The sequence below is a fragment of the Dendropsophus ebraccatus genome, chromosome 5 (assembly GCF_027789765.1).
Source record: "Dendropsophus ebraccatus isolate aDenEbr1 chromosome 5, aDenEbr1.pat, whole genome shotgun sequence".
NCBI classification, from domain to species: Eukaryota; Metazoa; Chordata; class Amphibia; order Anura; family Hylidae; genus Dendropsophus; species Dendropsophus ebraccatus.
Genome location: NC_091458.1, coordinates 24,649,089 through 24,673,307, shown reverse-complemented (window position 1 = coordinate 24,673,307; position 24,219 = coordinate 24,649,089). Strand labels below are relative to the sequence as shown.

At 45.2% G+C, this 24,219-nt stretch overlaps 1 protein-coding gene across 1 annotated transcript in view; it reads right to left on the bottom strand.

The window, feature by feature from the left end:
* ME3 (malic enzyme 3) overlaps positions 1–23,901 on the bottom strand; it is a 128,537-nt gene extending 104,636 nt beyond the window's left edge. The window contains exons 1-2 of the mRNA XM_069969674.1: positions 23,815–23,901; positions 14,741–14,969 (exon numbers count right to left, since the gene is read on the bottom strand). Of these exons, the coding sequence (XP_069825775.1) occupies positions 14,741–14,962 (222 nt within the window). The 5' untranslated portion in view covers positions 14,963–14,969; positions 23,815–23,901. The remainder of the gene's footprint in view (positions 1–14,740; positions 14,970–23,814) is intronic.
* Between the last annotated feature and the right edge of the window lie 318 nt (positions 23,902–24,219).

Below are 24,219 nucleotides of genomic sequence, written 5' to 3'. Positions count from 1 at the left end.
CACCGCAACCTTGGGACATTTCCCCTTTCTGTGGGTGGCGCGTCCTACCACTATTCGGGAGGGTTACTACACCGCTCTGGCCATCTGTGACAACAACACCTATGACTACACTATCCCAAGGGACATTGCAGCAACCCGACAGGACACCGACCACAGGGGAGAAGGGTACAACCGGCCTTACTTACGTGCCATCACACCTGTGTGCCCACCAGGCACTGGTGTCACGTGACAAGACCCTTAAGGTCCGGCTGTATCTCGGCCATTCACCACAAGTAGTGGCGCCGCGTCACACTTCCATCTAGCAGGTGACCAGCCGCCCCACCACTACATCATCCTCCGCAAGCTTGACCAGCCTTCACAAGCTTGACCAGAGAACCAATGGTGCCTCAATGGGCCCAAGCAATGATGGTGCTTTTACAGGCTGGATCTGGGCACTGAAGGAAACCGTATGGTCTGAACCTGAACACAGACCCAAGCACTGACTGAGCCTCCATGGGCTTGTCCTGAGCACAGACAAAACCTCCAGGGCATCGACCAGCACTAAAAGAGCCACCTGAGCTCGACCTGAGCAATGATCGAACCTTCAGGAGCTCCACTCGAGTACTGAATCAACCTCCATGGGCTTTACTTGAACAACGATTGAGCCAACCAATTACTGAGCCTCCACCGGCTTGACCTGAGCACAGACAAAACCTCCAGGGCATCAACCAGCACTAATGTAGCCTCCTCGGCTCGACCCAAGCTATGACCAAGTCCCCGCAGGCTTGACCAAACTACTGATGGAGCCTCCATGGACCAACCAGAGTACTGGCTGAGCCCCACTGGGCTCGGTGATCAAGTTGGGCCTTTAAGAGCCAGCCAATCCAATGATTGAGATCATCCGGTAATCTGGCATAATATCTGTCCAGCAATTCTAATAGAATTATATACTGAATATAAAATCAGCTGTTTCTACAGCCAAATAATTCCCCTTTGATAAAGTCACTATTCCAATTACTGGTTCTTGTACAATTTTCTAAGGCATTGACTACGCGAGCCTCCATTATTCATTGCCCTGTGCATGCACATCATGCAGATTTTGTGCATTTGTCTATTCTCCACAGTCATGGCTCATAAGAACTACACGCTATACCTAGGGGCGCAATTAAATTATATTACATACAGGTTAATAGTGAGATTTGTAGATTTGACATTTACTTCTCATTTATCTCATTCTACATAGACCATATTTCCCGCTGTTGTATTGATGATTTTGTGTTCGGACGCAGTCACGACTTGTTTACAAGTCAATAAAGAAGAAAAATCCCACAAACAGGGATATTTGTATAGAAAGGTGCGAACAAAACAGAATAATAATGCGGTCTTTATAAATGTGACACTATCCCATTATGCTATGACATATGTTAATGCGTAAAGTTCCAAGCATTTGACAGTAGAACATTGGCTACATAATACAGTCCAACATATAAAAGTCTTCCCAGTCTAAGACCTTAAAGGGAATCTGTCAGCTGAAAGTCAGGTATCAAACTGCTGACACTTAAAGGGAACCTGTCAGCAAAACAATGCTGTTTAATCTGTCACCATCATGTTGTAGAGCAGGAAGAACAGAGCAGATTGATATGTAACTCTGTGGGAAAAGATTCAGTACAGCATGTTGATTGAAATCCCTGCTCATTTTATGTTAAGGAGTCCAGTGGTTGGTGTCACTCAATGGACTGGACTCTTTAGCCTGGAGAGATCACGGATTATATTCAAAAAATTACACGTTACACTGAATCTTTTCCTATAAAGATATATATCAATCTGTTCAGCTCCTTCTGCTCTAAAACATGATGCTAATTGCTTAGGTAGCATTTTCATTGTGACAGGGTCCCTTTAAGGCCTTATTATGCCAAACGATGATTGGCCGCACTTGGCTGAATACCGGCCGTTCCAGCCGATAATCGTTTGGTGAAGTAGGAGATGGTAAAAGATCACGATGCACGATGTCGGCTGATCGTGGTCTTCCAACATGCTGGAAAATCCTGATCATGTCAGCAACGGTTGCTGCTCAGTGCAACAGAAACGGTGAAAGCAGACAGCTGCCAACTTTGGGCAGTCCAGATTGTCCAGGTGTAATAGCACAGACAGTGAGCAGGAAATCAGGGAGAAGTAAGCTCTGACCTGATAGGTCGGCGCTTGATTCCCCCACGTTATCATGCCATGTAATATGGCCTTTAGATAGGTGTTAGGACAAGAAGACACATGGTACCTTTCATATATCTGTGTGTACTTCCAGAATGTAGAAAAATGGCTTTATTCTTAAGTGCAAAGTGTCAAAGAGGCTGTCCCAAGCACCTGAAGTGGAATGCCTCCTCGCTCCCCCTACGAGTTTGGGTTCAGATACCAGCTAATTCATAATCAATCAGTCATGCTTTCACCTCCCCGCTCCATCGCTGGTGCCGGTATAAAGCAGCTCTGATCCCGATCCTGGGCACTTCTGAGTCTGAGTGGGGACCTGGGACAGGACGTGGCAGGCCCGCTCAGCCAGTCAGCATCCGAGATGGGACCACGCTCCAGCCACTAACTGGCTGAGAGGGCCTGGCACATCAGGTCCCCACTCAGAGCCAGAAAAGGCCAGGACCAGGGGACCAGAGCTGTGGGATACCAGCACCAGTGCTGGAGTGGAGTAGGTGAAAGCATGTTACTTCTTTCACCCCCCGCCAGCAATCTGCCAAAAATCACCCCAGCCCGGGGGTTCTCCTTTAAGGCATTGCCTGGTTCATACAATTTATGCTTGATGTAGTATTTTTATCAGTATTTGTGCCAAAACCAGATGGAGGTTAAAAATATAGGGGGGGGGGGGGGGGGGGGGGGGGGGGGGGGGGGGGGGGGCAACTTTTTCCATTATAGCCGATATCATTATCAGTTCAACTCCCAGTTGGCCATACATGACAGTCAGTACTGCTGACATAATTGGACAGGGACAACTTTTCTATACAATGTATGGGGGCCATTAGACTATTGGGATAATGGGCCAATTAATTGGCAGGCAAGAACGACTACCGCTAATCAGTCCACGTAAAAAACTCTCATTGGTCGGCCAATCCAATCTTTGGAGTAGGCATTTATATCATCACTAGTCGGCCGCACATCTTCCTATGTAAACAGTCAACTATGATGAAGTTGATAGGCTGCACAATTCGGAAGTGCCCCGACTGTCCACACACAGTATGTACCAGCAAGGATGTCGGTCAGGAGGCAGGAGTCCCTGCTGCTCTACAGTATATTGAGGCTCTCCATCAAGTAAGTGAGTGAAAGTGGACGAAACAAATCACAAACAGTTTTGATTCTAACTAATCTGTATTTTTGTGGAAAAAAAAAAAAAGAGAGAGAGAGCGCAAGGTTTACAAGTGCCGAACCCATTGTGATCACCTTTGACGAATACAGATACAAAAACATCTAAAAACTATTTTGCCCTTCCATAAGGATAGAAAGCACTGCCTGCTGGAATCTCCTCTGCCATTCTTACCCATAGATGTTTGGTCATAACTAGATATTGTCGGTAAATTAAAGGGGCCATTTCTTGCAGTCTCGCATTCAAGGGACGTAATTAGGAACTGTGCGGCATCCATTAAAAAATTCTCTACAGTACAGCAAAGCCGACTGTAGATAAAAGCCAGCATTATGCTCCGCTCCTGTTTGGGGCACAGCTGCGGATCACCTTATTGGCACAAATTATCCCTCATATAAGAGAAGTTATTTCTATTTAAATAGCATGCCATCCAAAATGGGCCGGCGGAGAAGATTAAGAGAATTAAAACATCCCGTTGGCCGATGTAGCTACAACAAAAATGCTTTCATACACAGCCCTATGTCTGCAGAACAAGAGAACAATGTGGCTTTTTAGTAGTCGGCATTTTAGCGATCCGCTGTATTTTGTACAGACCGAGCTCTTAATAAAGCGTTTATTTTTTCACCGCCTCCGCAGTGCGACTGTCATAGAAGTTCATGGTATTGTCCCATTGTGCACATGATTTCTACTCTCCAACATGGCCTATAATAAGATTAGGACTTCTTCAGGATGGCTGACAAAAAAAGTCTGTACTTTTGGCAGTTAAAAATGTCAGAAATCAGTTTTCAATACCCCCAAAAGCAATGGTGAGGAGCCAACCTGTACTTAAAGCGACTCTGTGCCCACAATGTGCCCCCCAACCGCTTGTACCTTCGGATAGCTGCTTTTAACACAAGATCTGTCCTGGGGTCTGTTTGGCAGGTGATGCAGTTATTGTCCTTAAAAACAACTTTTAAACTTGCAGCCCTGTGTCAAACTGGCGTGGCCTAGAATGTCTGTGCCCTAGGCTTGCAACGCCTCTCCGTCCTCTTCACCATTAGAAATGCCCCTGAGTAGGACTTCTCCTATTCTTCAATTGTCTGAACACTGCACAGATGCTGGTTCATTAAGGCACGTGTGCAGTGTTCAGACAACTGGTGATAAGGAGAAATCCTGACTGGGGCATTCCTAATGATTAAGAGGGCAGGGAGGCGGTGCAGGCCTAGAGAACAGACACTGTAGGCCACACAGATCTTTTCTACACAAATACACTAACCTGAGCAGGTTGTGTGACATATGTCTGATAAAGGCTCCATGGTGTTTTTTGGGAGCAGAAACGCGTTGCTTTTTTATTAAATAAAAGTTTTGACTTTTTGAATCATGTCCTCTGATGCCCTGTTTGTGCCTATTTTCAAAGGATTTAAAGGGAACCAGTCACAGCGGACAGTGTGTAATCTAAGCTACCAATATTATGATATTGAGGAGGAGGAGCTGAGCTAATATATATCTTTGTAATAAAAGATTCAGTCGTTGCACAATATACTATTGTGTTTATTTTGTGCATATGATATTCCTTTGTTTTACAAATACTCTTAATAAAAATTTTACATGAGAGAAAAAAGAAAATAAAAGATTCAGTCAACGCCATCATTCACTAATAGAAAGCTAATCTTTCCATGCTAAGGAGTCCAGGGGGTGGTCCTATCATTGAGTCACAGTGTCACTGGATTTCTCAGTACTTTTTACTTCTCCACTGTCAATCATCTTTATCCAGTGGCCCATAAACTTATAATGGAGCCGCCTGGGTCAAGATGGCTATGAGTCAGGGAGTGAAGTCCATGAAACACTTTATGACAGGTCCCCTGTGGTATGTCAAAAGGGCCTATTGCAAGTGGTTGACTCAGGACAACAACCCTATGCATATACCCAATTAGGGAAAATGGCCATCACAGAGGGGGTGCCCCAATCACGAGCCACATCTATTTGCAGGAATAGAGAGCTGCTTTCTAAAAGAGGCTAGAGATACAGATGCTAGGCCTGTGGTCAGCTGATTGCCACCCTGGCTTCACATTAAAAATGGCGGCCTTCATGAGACAAACCCTTTAAGTCTTCTCTCTCCACAGGCCCTCTGTCATCTATAGGGGCTTGGTGGTAGCCCTTGACGTGGGTTCTCGGTTTGTAGGTGGGACTAGAATTATATTGCCATAATAGGGAAGTCTTTATATGACTTTCCCTTGTTCTTAAAAGTTTATTTAGGGTCAAGATGTCTTCACAAAATGATCCTCGGTTCTGGGTCTTTAAAATTTTATGCCATATTTTCCCCCTAATATAAATTTTTTTACCATTAAAATACAATGTAGAAAAGTGATCTTTAGCCCTTAACCAACAACCTTGTTTTTTTCAGCTAGTTAAAACCTTATTATTGATGCAAGCAGAAGGTAAGAGCTTTAGGAGTGAGACGTACAAGAAGAGTAACCAAGGAGATACTGCTGGAAAAGGTTTCATTCTCACAAAATATCATGTAAACAAAACAAAAAAAAAAAAAAAATGATAATTCGCATTTTTTTAGATTCCGTATTAGTTGAAAAAAAATCCACCCACTTAGGCCTATAGTTCGTCTACAAAAAATTTAACTTTATAACATCTTGAAGGCTTGGTGCCCCCGATTCCAAAGCTTTTTTATGTGGTTGCTATGCCGCCCTGTTCCTGAAATGCTGGGATTAATTGGTTGACTGTCTGTACTTTTTTATACTAAATAGTCAGATGGGCGGGATTTCAAAGGTAAACTTGTCAAGTGGCGTGATTTTCTTATATTGAGGAATTACTTCAAAAAGGGTGTGTAGACTCAGCAGTGTCAGACTGAGGTACCTTAGGCCCACCAGGGAATTTAATTCTCGGGGCCTCCTGTGTCCTGACTGCCAGCGGCAGCACATACAGCAGATGGAGGCAGCCTGAGAGAAGGAGGGTTTCAGGGGAGAGGAGCTGTGCTGATTCTGCACGCTACAGAATGTCACCCCGGTCACTCCCTGCCTCTATATAATAAGATGAAACCTCAGTGCAGAACGTGCAGCAGTGCTGAGAGATTATATGTCATCCTGGAGCTGCTAAACAGGGAGGCCAACCTCCTGCTCAGGGGCCCATCAAGGGATAGGGGCCACCAAGGGATTCCCCTACACCCTGTGGGCCAGTCCGAGCCTGCCCCTCAGCCTCATAATAACACCCCTTACCCTGAGCCTGATATTCATACTCCATGAGCATGATTTACACCCCCTCAGCCTCATATTCACCAACACCCCCAGACTTATATCCCCCTTAAGGCCCTATTCCACGGGTCGTTTAGAGGAGCAATATCGTTCGTATTTAGCCGATATCGGCCGCTACGAACGATATTCGTCCCGTGGAATAGAGTGCAACGATCAGCCGACATTGTTCATGTCGGCTGATCGTTGCAGTCGCTTGTTTTTCAACACGATATAGCAGCGATCTGCTGCCGTCGCTCCGTTGAATAGGAGCATCGGCCGCTCCTCCCGCACTCACCCGCTCGCTGACGCTGCGTTGAATAGCGAGCGGGGAACGAGGAGCACACGAGCGCTAATAGCGCTCGTTTGCTCCTCCAAATGACTCGTGTAATAGGGGCATTAGCCTCATTCACACTTTCACACAGCATCATCATCATACTTCTCTGAGCATTGGTGGAATAAAACATAATAATTACATCACAATCAGGACACCCAAGACTACAAAATAGTATAAGACCCCAGGGAACATAGACTACGTGCCACCAGTGCAGCCCCTCTTGTGTGAAGACTGTGGGGAATACTTTAGGCCTCTGCGACACCAACCATGACTTTACCTATTCTGGGAAAAGTGGGACTACAACTACCAGCAAACCCTACATTTCAACACTAATACCCTTAACTGTGTTCATCTTGGGTTACTATATACAGTATATGATGTTTCCCTTTAAAAATACCATGACTATGAACAGTAATAGGTCATAAGTGCTGGAGTTATTTAATACAGTATACGGACCTATAAAATGACAGCTGTGGATATCAATCATTTCTTGTACAGTGAGGTTGTGGAGTTATTTAGAGGTTACTCATCTGGAACAAATAATCAACAATAAATGTAGAAAACCTAAAAAATAACCAAGCATTTTGTCCAATAACGTCTTCATATCCCTTGATGCTATTTTATTTCATTCGGCAATCAAAACAGTAAAGTATAGAGTATACAAGGAATTGTGTCCATATGTCCTCTGCGCCGAATGATCGATTGGCCAAAAGTTCACTCTCCCATCTTCCCCATACACATTTACGTTAAGCATGACCGAACATTCCTGGGTTATCTATGGGGAGAGGTGAACCACAGCCAGACTGCTCTTGCGGTTGGCTTATCCCTTCAAGAACAAAGAGGTCAGGCTTTGAAAATCCCTCATGTCAGACCCCTATCTTAACTGACATCAGTTGGTGGAAATTCCAACTTATACAAAGTTTAGTATAAAGTGTATAGGCACCTTTACTCAGGCACGCTTTAAAGAAGTTGTCAGGCCAGGACCCCTTATTTTTGAATGCCTGGGGAAAGGGTGGGTGAAAAAAAATAAAAAAATAAAATAACATCCATTTACCTCCCTGGCTCCCGACCATATTCTGCTGCTCTAGCTGTATGAGCCGGAATGGCTAAGTGGGCCTGTGGCGTCATATCTAAGAACCTAGAAAGGTCCACAAACATGGGACCAGAGCGGAAGAATATGAGCAGCTGGGCAGGAGCAAGGGAGGTAAATGGATGTTATTTCTTTCACCCACCCCTCCCTGGGTATTCTGAAAATGGGGTCCCGGCTGAGCAAGCCTTTTAAAGGAGACCTGTCACCCCCCGTACCGGGGTGACAGGTTCCCGACCCCCCGTTAGAGCCCCCTATACTCACGTGATCCTGCCGGGTCCCGCTTCCTGAACAGGTCGGGTCACGGAGATATTAGCTCCCGAAGCCTGGCGCGCGCGCTGACAGCAGAGTCAGACGCCGATAGAGAATGAATGGGGAGTCTGATGCTCCGTCATTCTCTATGGGCATCGGAAAAGGTAACTTTATTTATTTAAATACACCTACAAGTTTCTAGACAACCCTAGAATATACACTATTTTTATGGGAGTGGAAAACAATATTGTAAAGACCTATATTCCCACCCTCAGAACTGAATAAAAAGAAACATACAAAAAATAATATGATATCAAATTTTATTAACACAGAAAAAATCCAGAAAGTTTAAAAACACCCATAAAAACCAGGGGGGACTAGGTACCGACAAAACCAGGGCAAATGGGACAGTATAATGCATATAAGGATATAGTAGTATAAATAAGTAAATAGGTGGGGTCTGGTTCTACCACTACCTAGATTAAGGTAGAAAAAATGATATATGGCAGTGATGACTCATTGAGAACAGAAAAAGTGCAAATGCTATACAATAGACATAGGATAAATAACAGTGTGCAAATAAATGTAGAGCATAGTGAGGCACAAAAAATGAAACACAAAAAGGGTAATCACCCCTACAGACCCCCCATAGCCCACATCATATGCCCTGTATCGGACCAAAGTAAACAACCCCCATTACCATGTGCGCCTCGACACACGTTTCACTATTTGCTTTGTCAAGAGGCCCATTTCTCCGTGACCCGACCGGCTCAGGATGCGGGACCCGGCGGGATCACGAGTATAGGGGGCTCTAACGGGGGGTCGGGAGCCTGTCACCCCGGCACGGGGGGGTGACAGGTCCTCTTTGAGCTGCATCAGGCCTGAGCCCTACACAAGGTAACTTTATTTATTTAGTTTTGGTGCAAGGGGGACAATAAAGAGTAAGGTGGAAACCAACCAATCTAAGGGGAAGGGGACAATCTACCTACCCATCTACTATCTGGTGGGTCTACCTAAAAGGGGGGTAAAATTTTGGCTCATGTTTTATATAGGTAAAGAGGGATCTGCCCACCTAACGTGGGTCCATCTACCTAATCAGGTAAAATATTGGTGCAAAGAAGCAACTATTAAGGGGGAGGGAGACGTATTTATTGGGGAGAATTATATGGGGGTCTGCCCACCTACTAAATGGGGGTATTGACCCATCTAATATCTGGGGTGCTAAAGAAAATACTTAATGGTAGTTACTGTATGTAAGTAATATTGCCCTTTTATATGGGTTTGGTGATATTATTTGTTCCTTGTATAGTGGCACTATTGGCAATAATGGGGTTTGTTCAGTAACCATATAATATTATTTGTGCAGGTCCTGAATATTCAGGGATGTCCTCATGTCGGTTTCTAAATCATTTTATTTTTCATCGTTTCACTACTGACAACTACTATCGGTTAATAATTCTCTACTATAAATGTCATAAAAAGGACATTTAGACCCGTGAGATTAAGGAGGAGGATATAAAATTCTTCCATTCTTGGTATCAGCTATTTATTATCTGTTGGGAAAGGGCAAACGTGTGTTATATGATCTGCCAGGTTATCGCTCATCTGGAATATGAGAGTTATTGGGATACACACCCTGTAGACTCTATCAGCAGCTAGATGAGTGACTGGATGTTACTGGTAGGGATACGGTATAGGGTCTCATGGGTGGTATAACACGTCCTAGACTGGCAAAAAAAAATTTCAGTTTACACTTACGCGGGGGCAAGAAGGACCCGCTGTGAGCAAAACAAAGGCCCATACCACACTATAGCAAGTCACTCATTACACTGGGGGGGTCACAGTTAATTGCCTTAGGCTGGATTCACACTGTGTAAAACAGATGCAAAAAAATCAATAAATCGTTTGAACTTAAGCGATAATCTTCTGGTGTAAACACGGCAACAATCAAACTACGAATGAAAAATTGTTTGTTTGCCGTTGATGTCATCTTTCGAGCCGACCTAAAAATCATTGCTAATTTTTCCTCAAGTCTTTCAATGTCGTCCACAGTATATAGATACCAACGCAATTACTAATATTCATAAAATATGTACAAACTACGATCGCATTAATAATAATGTTTTCTTTTTAATAGCAACAACTGATTCCGCAGCACTTTACATAGTTTGTCATTCTTTTTGGGTGCTTGTCAGTATGTTGTAGGTGTGGGAGGAAACAGGAATACCCGGAGGAAACCCACGCAAACACGGAAAGAACATACAAACTCTTTGCAGATGTTGCCCTTGGTGGGATTTAAACCCATGACTTCAGTGCTGCAAGGCTACAAGCTCCAATGAGCAGGACTCGTATACACTTTGGGGGAAGAGTTATCAAACATGGTGTAAAGTGAAACTGGCTCAGTTGCCCCTAGCAACCAATCAGATTCCACACAATACTTTAGAAAATGAAAGGTGGAATCTGATTGGTTGCTAGGGGCAACTAAGCCAGATTCACTTTACACCATGTTTAAATAAAAATACAAAAGGGGGAGATTTATCATTCTAATTATTTAACTGTATATTATGTAACCTCTGTACTGTATGTACACACAAAAAAAAGCGTTGCGGAATCTGTTGGCGCTATACAAATAAATATTATTATTATTATTACAATGCTAACCACTGAGCCACTGAACTGCCCACTAAGCCACCATACTTCATTATCCAAATGTCTACTGTTTAAAAGGAAAAAAAAAAATCATCACTCCACATCACTGCTGCAAGTACTTAAAGGAAACCTGTCACCCCCCCCCGTGCCGGGGTGACAGGCTCCCGACCCCCCCGCTGGAGCCCCCTATACTCACCTGATCCCACTTCCTGAGCCGGTCGGGTGACTGAGATATCAGCGCCCAAAGCCCGGCGCGTGCGCTAACAGGAGAGTCAGATGCCCAGAGAATGACGGAGCATCGGACTCCCCATTCAATCTCTATGAGCATCGGACTCTCCTGTCAGCGCGAGCGCCGGGCTTCGGGCGCTGATATCTCAGTCACCCGACCGGCTCAGGAAGTGGGACCCGGCGGGATCAGGTGAGTATAGGGGGCTCTAACAGGGGGTCCGGAGCCTGTCACCCCAGCACGGGGGGTGACAGGTCCTCTTTAACGCTGTCCCCTTCAACCCCTGCAGCATACATTACCTGCTCAGCACTGCGGCTGCATGTGAGGCTCCCGTCGGTCCCCATCAGCCAATCAGTGACTGTGGCGAGGCCGTGCACTGATTGGCTGAGTGGGACCAACAGGAGCCGGGAGCCTCACATGCAGCCGCAGTGCTGAGCAGGTAACATATGCTGCGGGCGGTCGGGAGGGGGGGGTTGTTTAAAGGGGCCAGCGTTACATACTCACAGTGGAATAAAAATTCTGCTGCGGGTATGTAACCCCATTGAAAAAACATAGTAACAGGATTCGCAGCGGATTTTGCTGCAAACTCGCAGCGTGAAATCCGCTGCAAATCAGTTACGTGTGAAGCTACCCTAAAGGAAATCTGTCATGCTCAGAGCTGCAGACCTGGGTGGATAGGTGATAAGGGGTTAAACAAATGTTACTTGTCTTTCAGCAAAGTTATAAAATCATGTTTTTTTTTCCCAAAGTTCATGTGTCCCAGAGTGGTTGGTGATCTGCAGCATGCATGCCTCCTCCCTCCCTGCCCTGCATGATTGATATACAAGGCTTGAGCCAATAAGGGAATGGTGGAGAAGGGAGGAGGCATGCATGCTGCAACTCAGCATGGTCTCTGTAGCATTTGAGCTTGGAAGAAAAATATGATTTTATAGCTTTACAAACAGCCATCAGCTAAGAGAAGAGTATCATATCAGCTATATACTTATGTCTACAGCCTGAAGCATAATACAGAGCTGACACCAGACACTTCTGCCCTCTCCACGATATAGGGAATAACTACCTGACTGCAGTGGGTCCATCATCTATGGGAATCAGGAGGCACCAGCAGCAGCAGCAGGTTTGGCCAAAATCAGCATGAAGTGTATGGCGACCTTTATTCCCTACCCTGCGGATAGAGGATAAGTGTCTATGGAGGAAGAACCCTTTGACTTTCACAGATTTTTTGAAAATGGGGTAAAAAGTTTCCAGCAAAAGATTAGAGGAAAGTATTCTGCCCAGTCATCACATAGGAGGGAGAAGTGCTTAGTGTAGTGCGGGGACAGTCTTATCAGAAGTGCTGAAATAATCATAGTTATAGATAAAGGGGAACAATCCCGTCCTCGGCCGCGCAGGAACAGGAAGGAGCCCGGCCGACTCAGCACAAAGACACAAAACATATCATGCTGCATTATTCTGCGGGACGTCACCAGCGAGCTGAGGCAAAATCTCACAGACCTCAGGAAATAGCAGCCACTCTTATTAGTGATACAACACAGGGGTCTGCCAGATGAGACCCCCACCTACTGAGTAAGGGTACTATTAGACGAGCCAATAGGGGCCTGATAACTGTAAACGAGCGCCAATCTGCTAGATCGGCACTTGTTTACTGGGCCTATTACACGGCCCGATAATCGTTTAACAAGGGCTGCAAGGACATAGTCAACGATGTCCTTGCAGCCCTTGCTTAGATGGAATACATTACCTATCCAGGCTCCAGGGCTGCTGCTGCGCTCTGCTTCTCCCCGGGTCCCGCGCGCGCTAGCTTCAGCGGTCCCGGCTTGTGATTGGCTGAGTGGCCTGTCAGCTGACAGGCCGCTCTGAAGCTAGAGCGCGCGGGACCCGGGGAGAAGTGGACCGCAGGAGCAGCCCTGGACTGTGGATAGGTAATGTAGATCGTTAGTCGCCGTCCGCGCACCGCTACATGTAATAGCGCCCGACAAATATAGGTTCTAGCTACGCTACGTGTCGGCGCCCGACAATTATAGGTTCTAACCTATAACAACGATCATCGGCTGATCGCTGTCTTTATTACACGGAGAGATCGGCCAAATCAGCCGATTATCGTTCCGTGTAGTAGTACCCTAAGTGTAAAGGCCCTATTACTCGAAACGACGATAATCGTCTTGTGTAGTAGAAGACAACGATTGCCCGACATGAACGATGCCTGCTGATCGTTGCTGTCGTTTGCCTTTCAACATGTTAAAAGACAAACGACTAATATAGCAGCGATCTGCTGCCATCACCCCGTGGGATAGGAGCAGCGGCGGCAGACCACTGCTATATGCTATGGGCTGCCTGGACGATCTAGCAATCACCCGGGCAGAAGCACTCTGATGTACGCTTCAAGGGTCAAAACTTAATCACTGACCTCAGGGAGATCAGCAAAAACATCCAATGGAGTAGTCAAGAGTCTCCATTGATACATTGCCCCCTGAAAGGGTCAAAACTTGAAGAAAAATTAGTAAGGGTCCTATCACACAGGCCGATGAAGACCCGATCAATATTGTAAACGAACACCGATCTGCTAGACTGTTTACTGAGCCTATTACATGACCCGATAATCATTTAGCACGGGCTGCACAGATATTGTTAGCAATGTCTGTGCAGCCCTTGCCCAAATAGTTAATACATTACCTGTCCACGTTCCCGGTGTTCTCCGGCACTCTGCTTCCACCCCGGCACCACATGCTGTGGCTTCAGAGAGCCTGTCTGAGCTGACACGCCCCTAAGCCAATCACTGGCTGTGGCGGTCCACTCTGAAGCTGCACCGCACACGGTGCTGGAACGCATGCAGAACTCAGGAGAAGCGCGAGAATAAGGAGAGGTAATGTATTAACTGTTTGGACAATCATCAGCCGCGCATCGCTATTGCACGCATCGATGCGCAGTCGGCGGCCAATGATTTTAGGTCTTGGCCTAAAGAAATGATCAGCCAATAATCGTTTCATCGGCTGATCAATGTCTCTATTACACGGAGCGATAATCGGCCTAATCAGGCTGATTATCGTTTCGTGTAATAAGGCCCTAACACTTTAAGTGCCATGACCCAGCGCAGGACTCTCATCTCTAGAACTGGCCCAATAGTCATGAAAAGAATGAAGCACACGGCCTTAGCGTCTCAAGAAGAAATGAGAAAACTTGCCTAAAGTTCAGGTTTGCATGAACCCGACGGATCGGCTGCCTGGAGAAGGTGGATACAGCCCGATGACTGCGTGGAAAACATGGATATACCCATAGTTCTATACTATACACACTATAGGAATATCTTTCCCAGTGTACATTCCTGGCATTGCTATGATAGCAGATCACACTCCAGGCATGTGCAGAAGGTAAACGTCTGCTCTCGAGGACACTGTACACATGACAAGGGGATCTGGAGGAATTATTAAGAATAAAAACTAGTTATATGTGTATATGGTCCAAGCATAATCAGATTTTTGGCATTCGATCTGGACTGTGTATAACAAGCCCCAACCCAACTCCTCACTATGAGTGGGAGCTATGGCAGTGGTGCCAATGTATTAGTATAGATACAGCAGAATATACCTATAGGTATTGTATAGTATACAGCAAAATATACCTATAAGCAGTGACCTACCTTATTGAGGTGGGGGTTTCTAGTGATGTCATAGCCCCTCTTTTTGATGGTCGGGGTCTTGGTTGGGTGTAATGCAGCAGGCCCTGAGTGGCATACCCTCATCAGCTCCCATGTTGCTCTGTGAGGATTTCGGACGAGAGGAAGCCACGATCCTGTTCTAAAGGCGCACCTGGAAACTCGGCTCCCGATGGACATCGTGTGTTTAAGGATCAAGCTGTTCATCTTTTATCTGAAACAAATAGGATAACGTATAAACATTTTGTAGCTAAAACTGCAATAATGTGAGCAAAACAAACTCCTTCCTTAAAGGGGGTACTCCGGCAATTTTTTTACCTTTCAAATCAACTAGTTTCATAAAGTTACATTATATAGAGTTGTTATTTACCTCTCTTTTAAAATTCCAGTATTTATCAGCTGCTGTACGTCCTGCAGGAAGAGGTGTATTCTTTCCAATCTGACACAGTGCTGACACCTCTGCCATGTCAGGAACTGTCCAGAGCAGGAGAGGTTTTCTATGGGGATTTGCTACTGCTCTGTTCCTGACATGAACAGAAGTGGCAGCAGAGAGTACCATGTCAGACTGGAAGACATACACCACTCCCTGCAGGACATACAGCAGCTGATAAGTACTGGAAGAATCATGATTTTTAAATAGAAATAATTTACAAATCTGTGTAAAGGCCCTATTACACCAAGCAATTATCGTCAGCATTCGGCCGATACAGACCGTTACGGGCGATAGTGCTATGTAATAGAAGACAATGATCAGCCGACATGCCTGATGTCGGCTGATCATTGTCTTTTAACATGTTGAAACGGCTATGACCAGGATAGCAGGGATCTGCTGCTGTCACTCTGTGGAATAGGAGCAGAAGTAACAGACCGCTGCTATCTTCTATGAGTGCTCCCCACGACCCCCGCTCGCTGCCAGCACGTGTAATAGCATCGGCAGCTAGCGGGGAACAAGGAGCAAGTGAGCGCTGAATCACCCCGTGTAGTAGGGGCTTAACTTTCTTACACCAGTTGATTTGAAAACAGAAAAAAAAAATTGTCGGAGCACCCAATTAATATTAATTTTATTTATTTTCATTCTGTAAAAAAAAACAAAAAAAAAACAAACAAACAAAAAAAAAACTTTGAGAAATAATAAATGCTCCCGTTCATTATCATAATCTGCAGATCAGTATTCCCTGACAGGCAGGTGACTGCTGTAGCGGCTCTCCCCCACTTACAGCATAAGCAAACCCTTGCAGTTGCTCTGGGTCCCACCCCCATTCCATGAGCCCCATAGACACAGAAAAGACTTGAAATTAAAATTGGTTTGACTACTTTTTATTACTGTGGAAAAGCTATGGACATGAAATAAACCTTATTTATGAAACTATTGCCAAGAATTTGTCCTCCATGTCTCCGGCTACCTGTAAAGGTGAAAACAAAACCGGATTGTACAGAATGAACGCTCATTGTTTATTGCTTTCCTGAATGATCTACTGAGGAGCAATGACCTTGTGCTCAAAAATTTCACTAACCCTGTATGGCGGCACAAAGAGTCCTCATAGTCCTGTATTATGGACACATAGGGGGGGATTTATCAAACATGGTGTAAAGTGAAACTGGCTCAGTTGCCCCTAGCAACCAATCAGATTCCACCTTTCATTCCTCACAGACTCTTTGGAAAATGAAAGGTGGAATCTGATTGGTTGCTAGGGGCAACTGAGCCAGTTTCACTTTACACCATGTTTGATAAATGGATACTGCCATATGGTACCTGTATGCGGTTCTGTATTCTCTTAATAAATCGGAGGGCCTATGATCTGTGGGTGGTGTTTTACACATCCTTGCAGCTCGGATCTGTTATATGATAAGAATGTACCCTTATGGTGTAATATAATCTTATATTTGTCAACCTATTTATCTTCAATTTTTAAAGGTGTCCTTCAGTCTAGTAGTTCCTGACCAGAAGGGCGAGTGCTCCTCTATTTATAATCCTCCTACCTTGGCCAGAATGAAGAATAGTTACAGAGTAAGGGTCCTATTCCACAAAGCGATTCGGCTGATTATCGCTCTGTGGAATAGAGACAAAGATCAGCTGATGATCGTGTCATCGGTTGATCATTTATTTAGGTTCAAACCTAAAATCATTGGGCACCAACCGCGCATTGCTGCGTGGAATAGCGATGCGCAGCGGGCAACCTACGATTCCACAAGCACCATGGTTTACCTAAACATGTTGAAGGTCTTCCCCTGTGCTCCTTCTTCCTCCCGATCCCGCAGGCATCAGCAGCTTCGGTGCGGCCTGTCTCAGCTGACAGACCGCTCAGCCAATCACTGGCCAGGACCAGTGATTGGCTCAGCGGTCTGTCAGCTCAGACAGGCCGCACCGAAGCTGCTGCTGTGTGCGGGACCGGGAGGAAGAAGGAGCGCAGAGGAAGACCTGCAACATGTTTAGGTAAAGTATGGTGTTTAAACAAGGGCTGCAAGGACATCTGTAATGATGTCCCTGCAGCCCTCACTAAACGATGATCGGGTCGTGTAATAGGCCCAGTAAAAGAGGGCTGATCTAGCAGATCGGTGCTCGATTACCCCTAAGGGTCCTATTACACAGGCCGACTACGGCCCGATCATTTTAGTAAACGAGCACCAATCTGCTAGATTGGCACTCGTTTACCGGACCTATTAGAAGGCCTAATGTTGCATTTACACGGAACGATTATCGTTCGAATTTGCACGATGACGATCGCACGTACGTGTAAACGCAGCAAACGATCAAACGAGGAGCGAGAAATCGTTCATTTTGATCTTACAACATGTTTTTAAATCGTCTTTCGTTGTACGCAAAAAATTCGCAGATCGTTCCGTGAAAACAGTCGTTCACCGTTTTAACCTGTGTGCGAGATAGGCTTAAGCGATCGCAAAATGATCGCAAAACGATTTGTCCGTACAATATATCGTTCTGTCTAAACGCTGATCGTTATTAAAAAAAATTGGTACTTCGAAATCGTTAATCGTATGATCGGGCGAATTATCGGGCAGTAAGGGCTGCATGGACATCGTTAGCTCAAACACCTGATACCTTACTTCTCCCTGCACCCGGTCTTTTCTCCTGTGCTCTGCAGCTGTCTGGACCCGGCGGCAGCAGCGTCTGAGCAACTGTCAGTTGACAGGCCGCGGCAGGTCGGGAGTGGGGAGAGAGGTAAGCTATCAGGTGTTTGGACAATCGTCAGCCATCGGCCGGACATCACTATCAAACGTAGCGATGTGCGCTCGGCGCCCAACAATTTTCAGTCCAAACCTAAACCAACGTTTAGCCGATGATAGTTGTCATCGGCTGATAGTTGTTTTTTATTACACCGAGCGATAATCGTCTGAATCGTCCCAATTCGGCCAATTATCACTCTGTGTAATGGGGCCCTAACTCTAGAGGACACAAACAACTCTTTGATATGAATGGACACAGTGCAATACTTCCTTTCTCCTGTGGGGGTGCTGCAGGGAAACTGAACACAGATTTTTAAACAGATTACAGCTATAGGTCCCAGCAATAGATACTTTTTGATCATTTTATTGTCAAGGGATTCAGCAGGTGTCCAAAGCAGAGAACCTCTTTAATCTACCCTATAAAATAAATTATTACATTGTTCATTTGTTAGGTGTCCCTGGCTATAAAAAAACTGAGGAAAAAAAAACAAAAAACGGGTCATAGAGGTTACGTCCCGGCCTGTGTGTTCCAGGCAGATAAGTAGTGGAGGATCACTGACGTCTGGACCAGATAAGAGTCTTCTGAGAATAATTCTCACACTTCTGTTCTCCAGTGAAGAGCTCTGAAGAAAGCGCAGGCATTATAGATCATTGTACAACCCTGAAGATCAGGCACAATGAAACGCGCTGGGAACACGCAGAGACTGGGCTCTCGTATAGTAGCCGGCTCTTTGAAATAGTCAAGAATTACTGAATGCAAGACTTTCTATGATACAATGGGAATGCTCTATGGAGAAAGAGAAGCCGATGCTGCATATCTCCGGTTAGACTATGTCCACTGTCTAGTCTAATGGCTGGGCAAGCTGTGCGTCTACTGAACCAAACTTACATAATATAATAGTCCTATGGCGGTCTATGGCCAGATACGGAGAACAGGATGTTAGGCCACGGTACAGGAAATGGTGGCGATTCTAGAGACCTCTAGACTAGATTAGATTGATCTAGATCTAGACGATCTGAGGTCTGGTCAACGTATAATGAGGATAAATCCATGCCTGCATGGGTTTTTTCTCCCTGTGATGAGGCGATAGGCATCTGCCTCATAAGGGTTTTGGCCTTCCTCTGGATCAACACAGTTGGGTTGTAGTTTGAACATGATGGACTCTTGTTTGTTTTTTTTAAACCTTATTAAAGCCCGTATTCCACGGGTCGTTGGAGGAGCAAACGAGCGCTGTCAGCGCTCGTTCGCCGCTCGCTGCCGCCGCTATTCAACGCGGCTGCAGCTAGCGGGTGAGTGCGGGAGGGGGGCGGCGGGGAGCTGCCCGGGGGATCGCTAGATCGTCCGGGCAGCCCATAGGATATAGCAGCATATGCTGCCGATGCTCCTATTCAACGGAGCGACGGCAGCAGATCGCTGCTATATCAGTCGCTTTTTTTTCAACATGTTTAAAAACAAGCGACTGCAACGATCAGCCAACATGAACGATGTCGGCTGATCGTTGCACTCTATTCCACGGAACGATTATCGTCCGTAGCGGTCGATATCGTCCGAAAACGAACGATAATCGTTCCGTGGAATAGGGCCATAAGGCTATGTTCGCACAACGTATATTTTCGTAAAACCACGGCCGTTATACAATGGCCGTGATTATTACGAAAATATACGTGCCTTTGCTGCCCATGGGATCCCGGCTGGAGCGTATACACATAGTATACGCTGCGGTCGGAATCTCTCGCAGCGCCGGAAACAACTGACATGTCAGTTTTCTGCCCCCCCTATTCAGTGAATAGTGGCCGCAAAAAACCCTGTCAGTGCACACTGTGGAGCGAGTGGCTCTATAGCGTGCAGTGGAGAGCAGTGGATAGCAGTGTTCATCCCTGAACGCCCACAGTACCAGCCGGGATGATCCTTTCAGAGACCGGCCGTTCCGTGACCCAGCCAGGTCACGGAACAGCCGGTCTCTTACAGCATGTGAACAAGGCCTACCTATGTAACTATGCATACAATACTAGCTGTAGGTTGGCAACATTACAGGCTAAAGGTCTCCATACACCTTATACTTTTGTCGACCATACCCGCCACTCACGGCAGGCTTGGCCACTGGTATAAGGTGTATGGGGCTCTCCTGACCAACTATCTATTTGTTGGTGGAGATAGGAGTCCGGCGTGATGGAAAATCACTGCCTGACCCCTTTGTTTTTGGAAAGATAAGTTGCCACCAGAGTTGTCTGGCTGAGGCTACAACCCAGCGGAACAACCCAGCGGAACAAGAGAGAACTGTAGGTTGAACAAACAGTCAGTCAGTGAAGGTGCATGGTCACCTTAACTCGTGCATCTTTTGGCGACCACATGTGGCTAGGGTTTTGTCCACATAGACTGCCGCAGCCTGTTGATTTTTTTAAGGATAGTTAATTAGTTATGGTCCTTTTACACGGAACGATTATCGTTCGAATTTGCATGATAACGATCGCATTTGAGCGATAATCGTTCTGTGTAAACACAGTGAACGATCAAGCGACGAGCGAGAAATCGTTCATTTTGATCTTTCAACATGTTCTCAAATCGTCGTTGGTCGGTCGCTAAAAATTCGCAGATCGTTCCGTGTAAACAGTCTTTCACCGATTTAACCCATGTACGAGATAGGCTTAAGCGATCGGACAAACGATCGCATAACGATTTTCCTTACGATATATCGTTCCGTCTAAATGCGTATAAAAAACACATCAAAATCGTTAGATCGGGTGAATTATCGCTCCGTGTAAAAGGACCATTACTATTGTCAGATCAGTCCAGCACCTGGCACCCAATCTGATCAGCTGCTGTCCCTTGAAGTAAAAAAAAAATCCTTTATACTGGCATCCAACAGTCCGGAAATGTTTTCTTTCCAGCAAAGAATTATCCAGTAATCCAGGATGACTAAGAACAGGAGAAGGTTTTACTTTAGACTATGATCTGGATACTTTCTATTGGTCATTATTGGTGGTAAAAACTGCATATTTTATTATAATAATAATAATAATAATAATAATAATAATAATAATAATAATAATAATAATAATAATAATTTCTTATGCAGTTATAAATTTCCAATGTTTATCTCCCCCATGGCTTCCCCAGGTCTGATCCTGATCGGTCTGATCAGCGTCGCTCTCTCTGTCCCAGTACACGTGGAGTGACCCTGAATATTTTCTCTAGCGCTGTAGTGTAAACATTTCCTACGAGGAGGATTAGCTATGAGCCGGGTTAGGTTTCCATGACAACCAGAGACGCTCCCCGGGCCTGGACAGCAGCCCTCGCCTCACATGTACGGACCAATACACCACAACACAGGCCCTTAAATTTCTAACCTCGTCTTTGAAAATATGCCTGGCGACATTGCCGCTGCCTGAACCTACACAGACACAGCCCAATAGGAAACACAATATGACAGGAAACGTCTGGCTGAAGGACATGGAGGACCCCTTTAAGGAACGTCTCATCAATAATGCATAAATATTAAAACACACAATTCAATGAACAAACATACAAAGTACATGTGCAAATAATAAAAACACATAGTCAATAAAGTACTATGTGACATCTGCTTCATGCACATGACACCAGGCCCACATGGGGCCACCCAATTTTGTGCCCAAAAAGATGGTATTTAATTGTACCGGTCACGATGGGCCACTTCCAGATCAGCGACGAGATCCATTGCTGGGGCCTGTTTACACTGAGTAAAACAGGTGGAATTTCTGTGCGGAACTCGCGCCGTGGACTCCCCTCGGAATACCGCCTGCCTCACTGTCTAAATGTGATGTCTCACTCTCCATTCAAAGAATTGACATGTCAATTCTTTGAGTGGAAAGGGTCATCAAGCAGAGGAGCGCAAGACATCCACCGGACGATTATCGTTCAGATTATCGTTAAATGGTTTGAATCTAAACGATAATCGTTCGGTTGAAATGCAGTTAATGATTAACGACCGAACGAAAAATCGTTGATCGCTTTATAAGACCTGGACCTATTTTTATCGTTGCTCGTTCGCAAATCGTTTGCATTGAATAAGATGTCATTTGGTCGTTCGCAGTAGATACGAACGCAATAGCGAAAAAATAGCGAAGAAAAAAACGATCGCAAGTACGACCATAAGTAACGATTATCGTTCCATGGAAATTAGTGAACGTTTTCAGGTCTTTCACAATAGCGGTCGTTTGAGATCGTTAATCGTTAACTATTATGCGAACGATAATCGTCCGGTGGAATAGGGCCCTAAGGCAGGCGGGATTCTGAGTGGAGTCCGCTGCGCAAGTTCCGCTCAAGACTTCCGCCTGATTTACTCAGTGTGAACAGACCCCTAAACTGGATGTTCAGATCTACATGGATCCGGACAGCAAAGAGACTGTAATGCATGTGACTCCCATTGGGTCCACGATACCACCTCAGGGCATCTCCGTACCCATGGAGATTTGAACTTCCAGCCATTGACTGCATGTAAGCACAACTTTGTATACATGACTAGTCGCAACGTGGAATGAACAAAGAATGAATTTGTCAGCCAAGAACCTAGGGGACAATGGATATGGTGCACACACAGTATATACACAACCGGTAACTTTTTCTGAGGAAAATCTCTACTATATTGTGTGGATTTGGGCGTGGAATCGGGGATGAATGTGCTAATAGTGCTCAGCTATGGCTCAACAACATATAGGCGGTAAAATCAACCTGATTATACCAATGACATCAGTAGATTACACTGATGACATCAGCATGTCACACAAATACATCACAGTGACATCAGCAGGTCACATCAGTAATGACATAGATGACATCAGCATGATGCAGTGACATCAGTAGGTCACACCTGTAAGATCAGCAGGTCACATGAATAGATCATGCCAGTGACATCATTAGACAAGCTATAAAAAATATATACCAGCATATACTATGGCATACAGGCAGCCGTTTCCTTGGGCTTTATGGGTTAAACGTAACCCATTAGTGACACGTCTCAATGTATACGCTTATCGCACGGGCAGCCGGGCACCTTTATTCCCATAGAAAAAATGTACACATACAGAAAATGGAACCAATTGATTATGCTCGACCCATTAAATTCAATGGGACCATTGCACGTATGGCTCAGTACACACCGGTATCCCTTTTTTTCACATGTTGTCGATATATACGCTAAACGTACAAGATATATGTGATGCGAATAGTGGGTGACAACCTCATATTGGTTGCCCTCCTCCATATTTCCAATTTTTTACTGACATCACAGACTTATATTTCCTGATGACTTTAAAGGGCCTGAAAGACGCTTGGAATGGGGGTGGGGGTGGGGGTCTTCAGACTAGACAGCCCCTTTAAATTATAACTCTTTGTCACCGCCGTGAAATTTTGAGCCAAAATCAAGTAATGAGGTTGAAGATTACGGAGACGCAGCCCGAGACACAACCAAGATAATCTTACGAAACATCTGCAAGGATCTGCCTGTAATTCTCCCAAGACGCCGAGTAAACAAGACGTCTAAGCCCGTGCCTGCAAGACGATGCATCTGCAAATAACATGCGTAAGACCCCCATAACCCCCCCCCCGCAGGCCTGCGCTAAATATAATTATACAACAGGAAACCATATCTGATCTAACACCGGCGTGCAAGGGTTAAACCTGAGGAGCCTTGCAGCTCACCGCCATCCCATGAAAACAAAATCTTCCTCCTAAGGAGGCGTTCTCGTATCTACCTGCACCATTATAAGGTTATAATGTATAGTGCAAGACACAATGCCTTCACATAGAGCACAATAACACGGCGTAACCCTGCAAGGAAACCACAAGACGTAAGACAAAGGCCGGGCTGCAGACATGTCCGCCTTGTATCAGTTACCTCCAGGCTCTCTGTAGGGACCAGCAGCAGCTGCACTCAGCAAGGCAGGAGTTAAAGTGCAATGCTCTATTAGGACACAGACAAGGCTGCTGCTTTTTTTTTTTACTTTTTTTTTTCAACAACTTTATCAAGTGCAGCAGAATGCGAACACTCCATTCAAATGCTAATGCTGAAACCTGAGAGCTTCAAGTCCACTGCCGCTCACCGGATGTATTATGAGGAGACTTTTTTTGTAACACATATAGTTCATAGGTTACCTTTTATTTTCTTTTATCGTCATTTTTGGACATTCCCTTTTACTTTGCTTATCGTTTGGTTTTAATATCTATTGTGCCGAAACGGGCTATGTGTAGTTTTTTTCTTAATTTTTTTGTTATATACAACAATGTATGTATCGACTTTAAA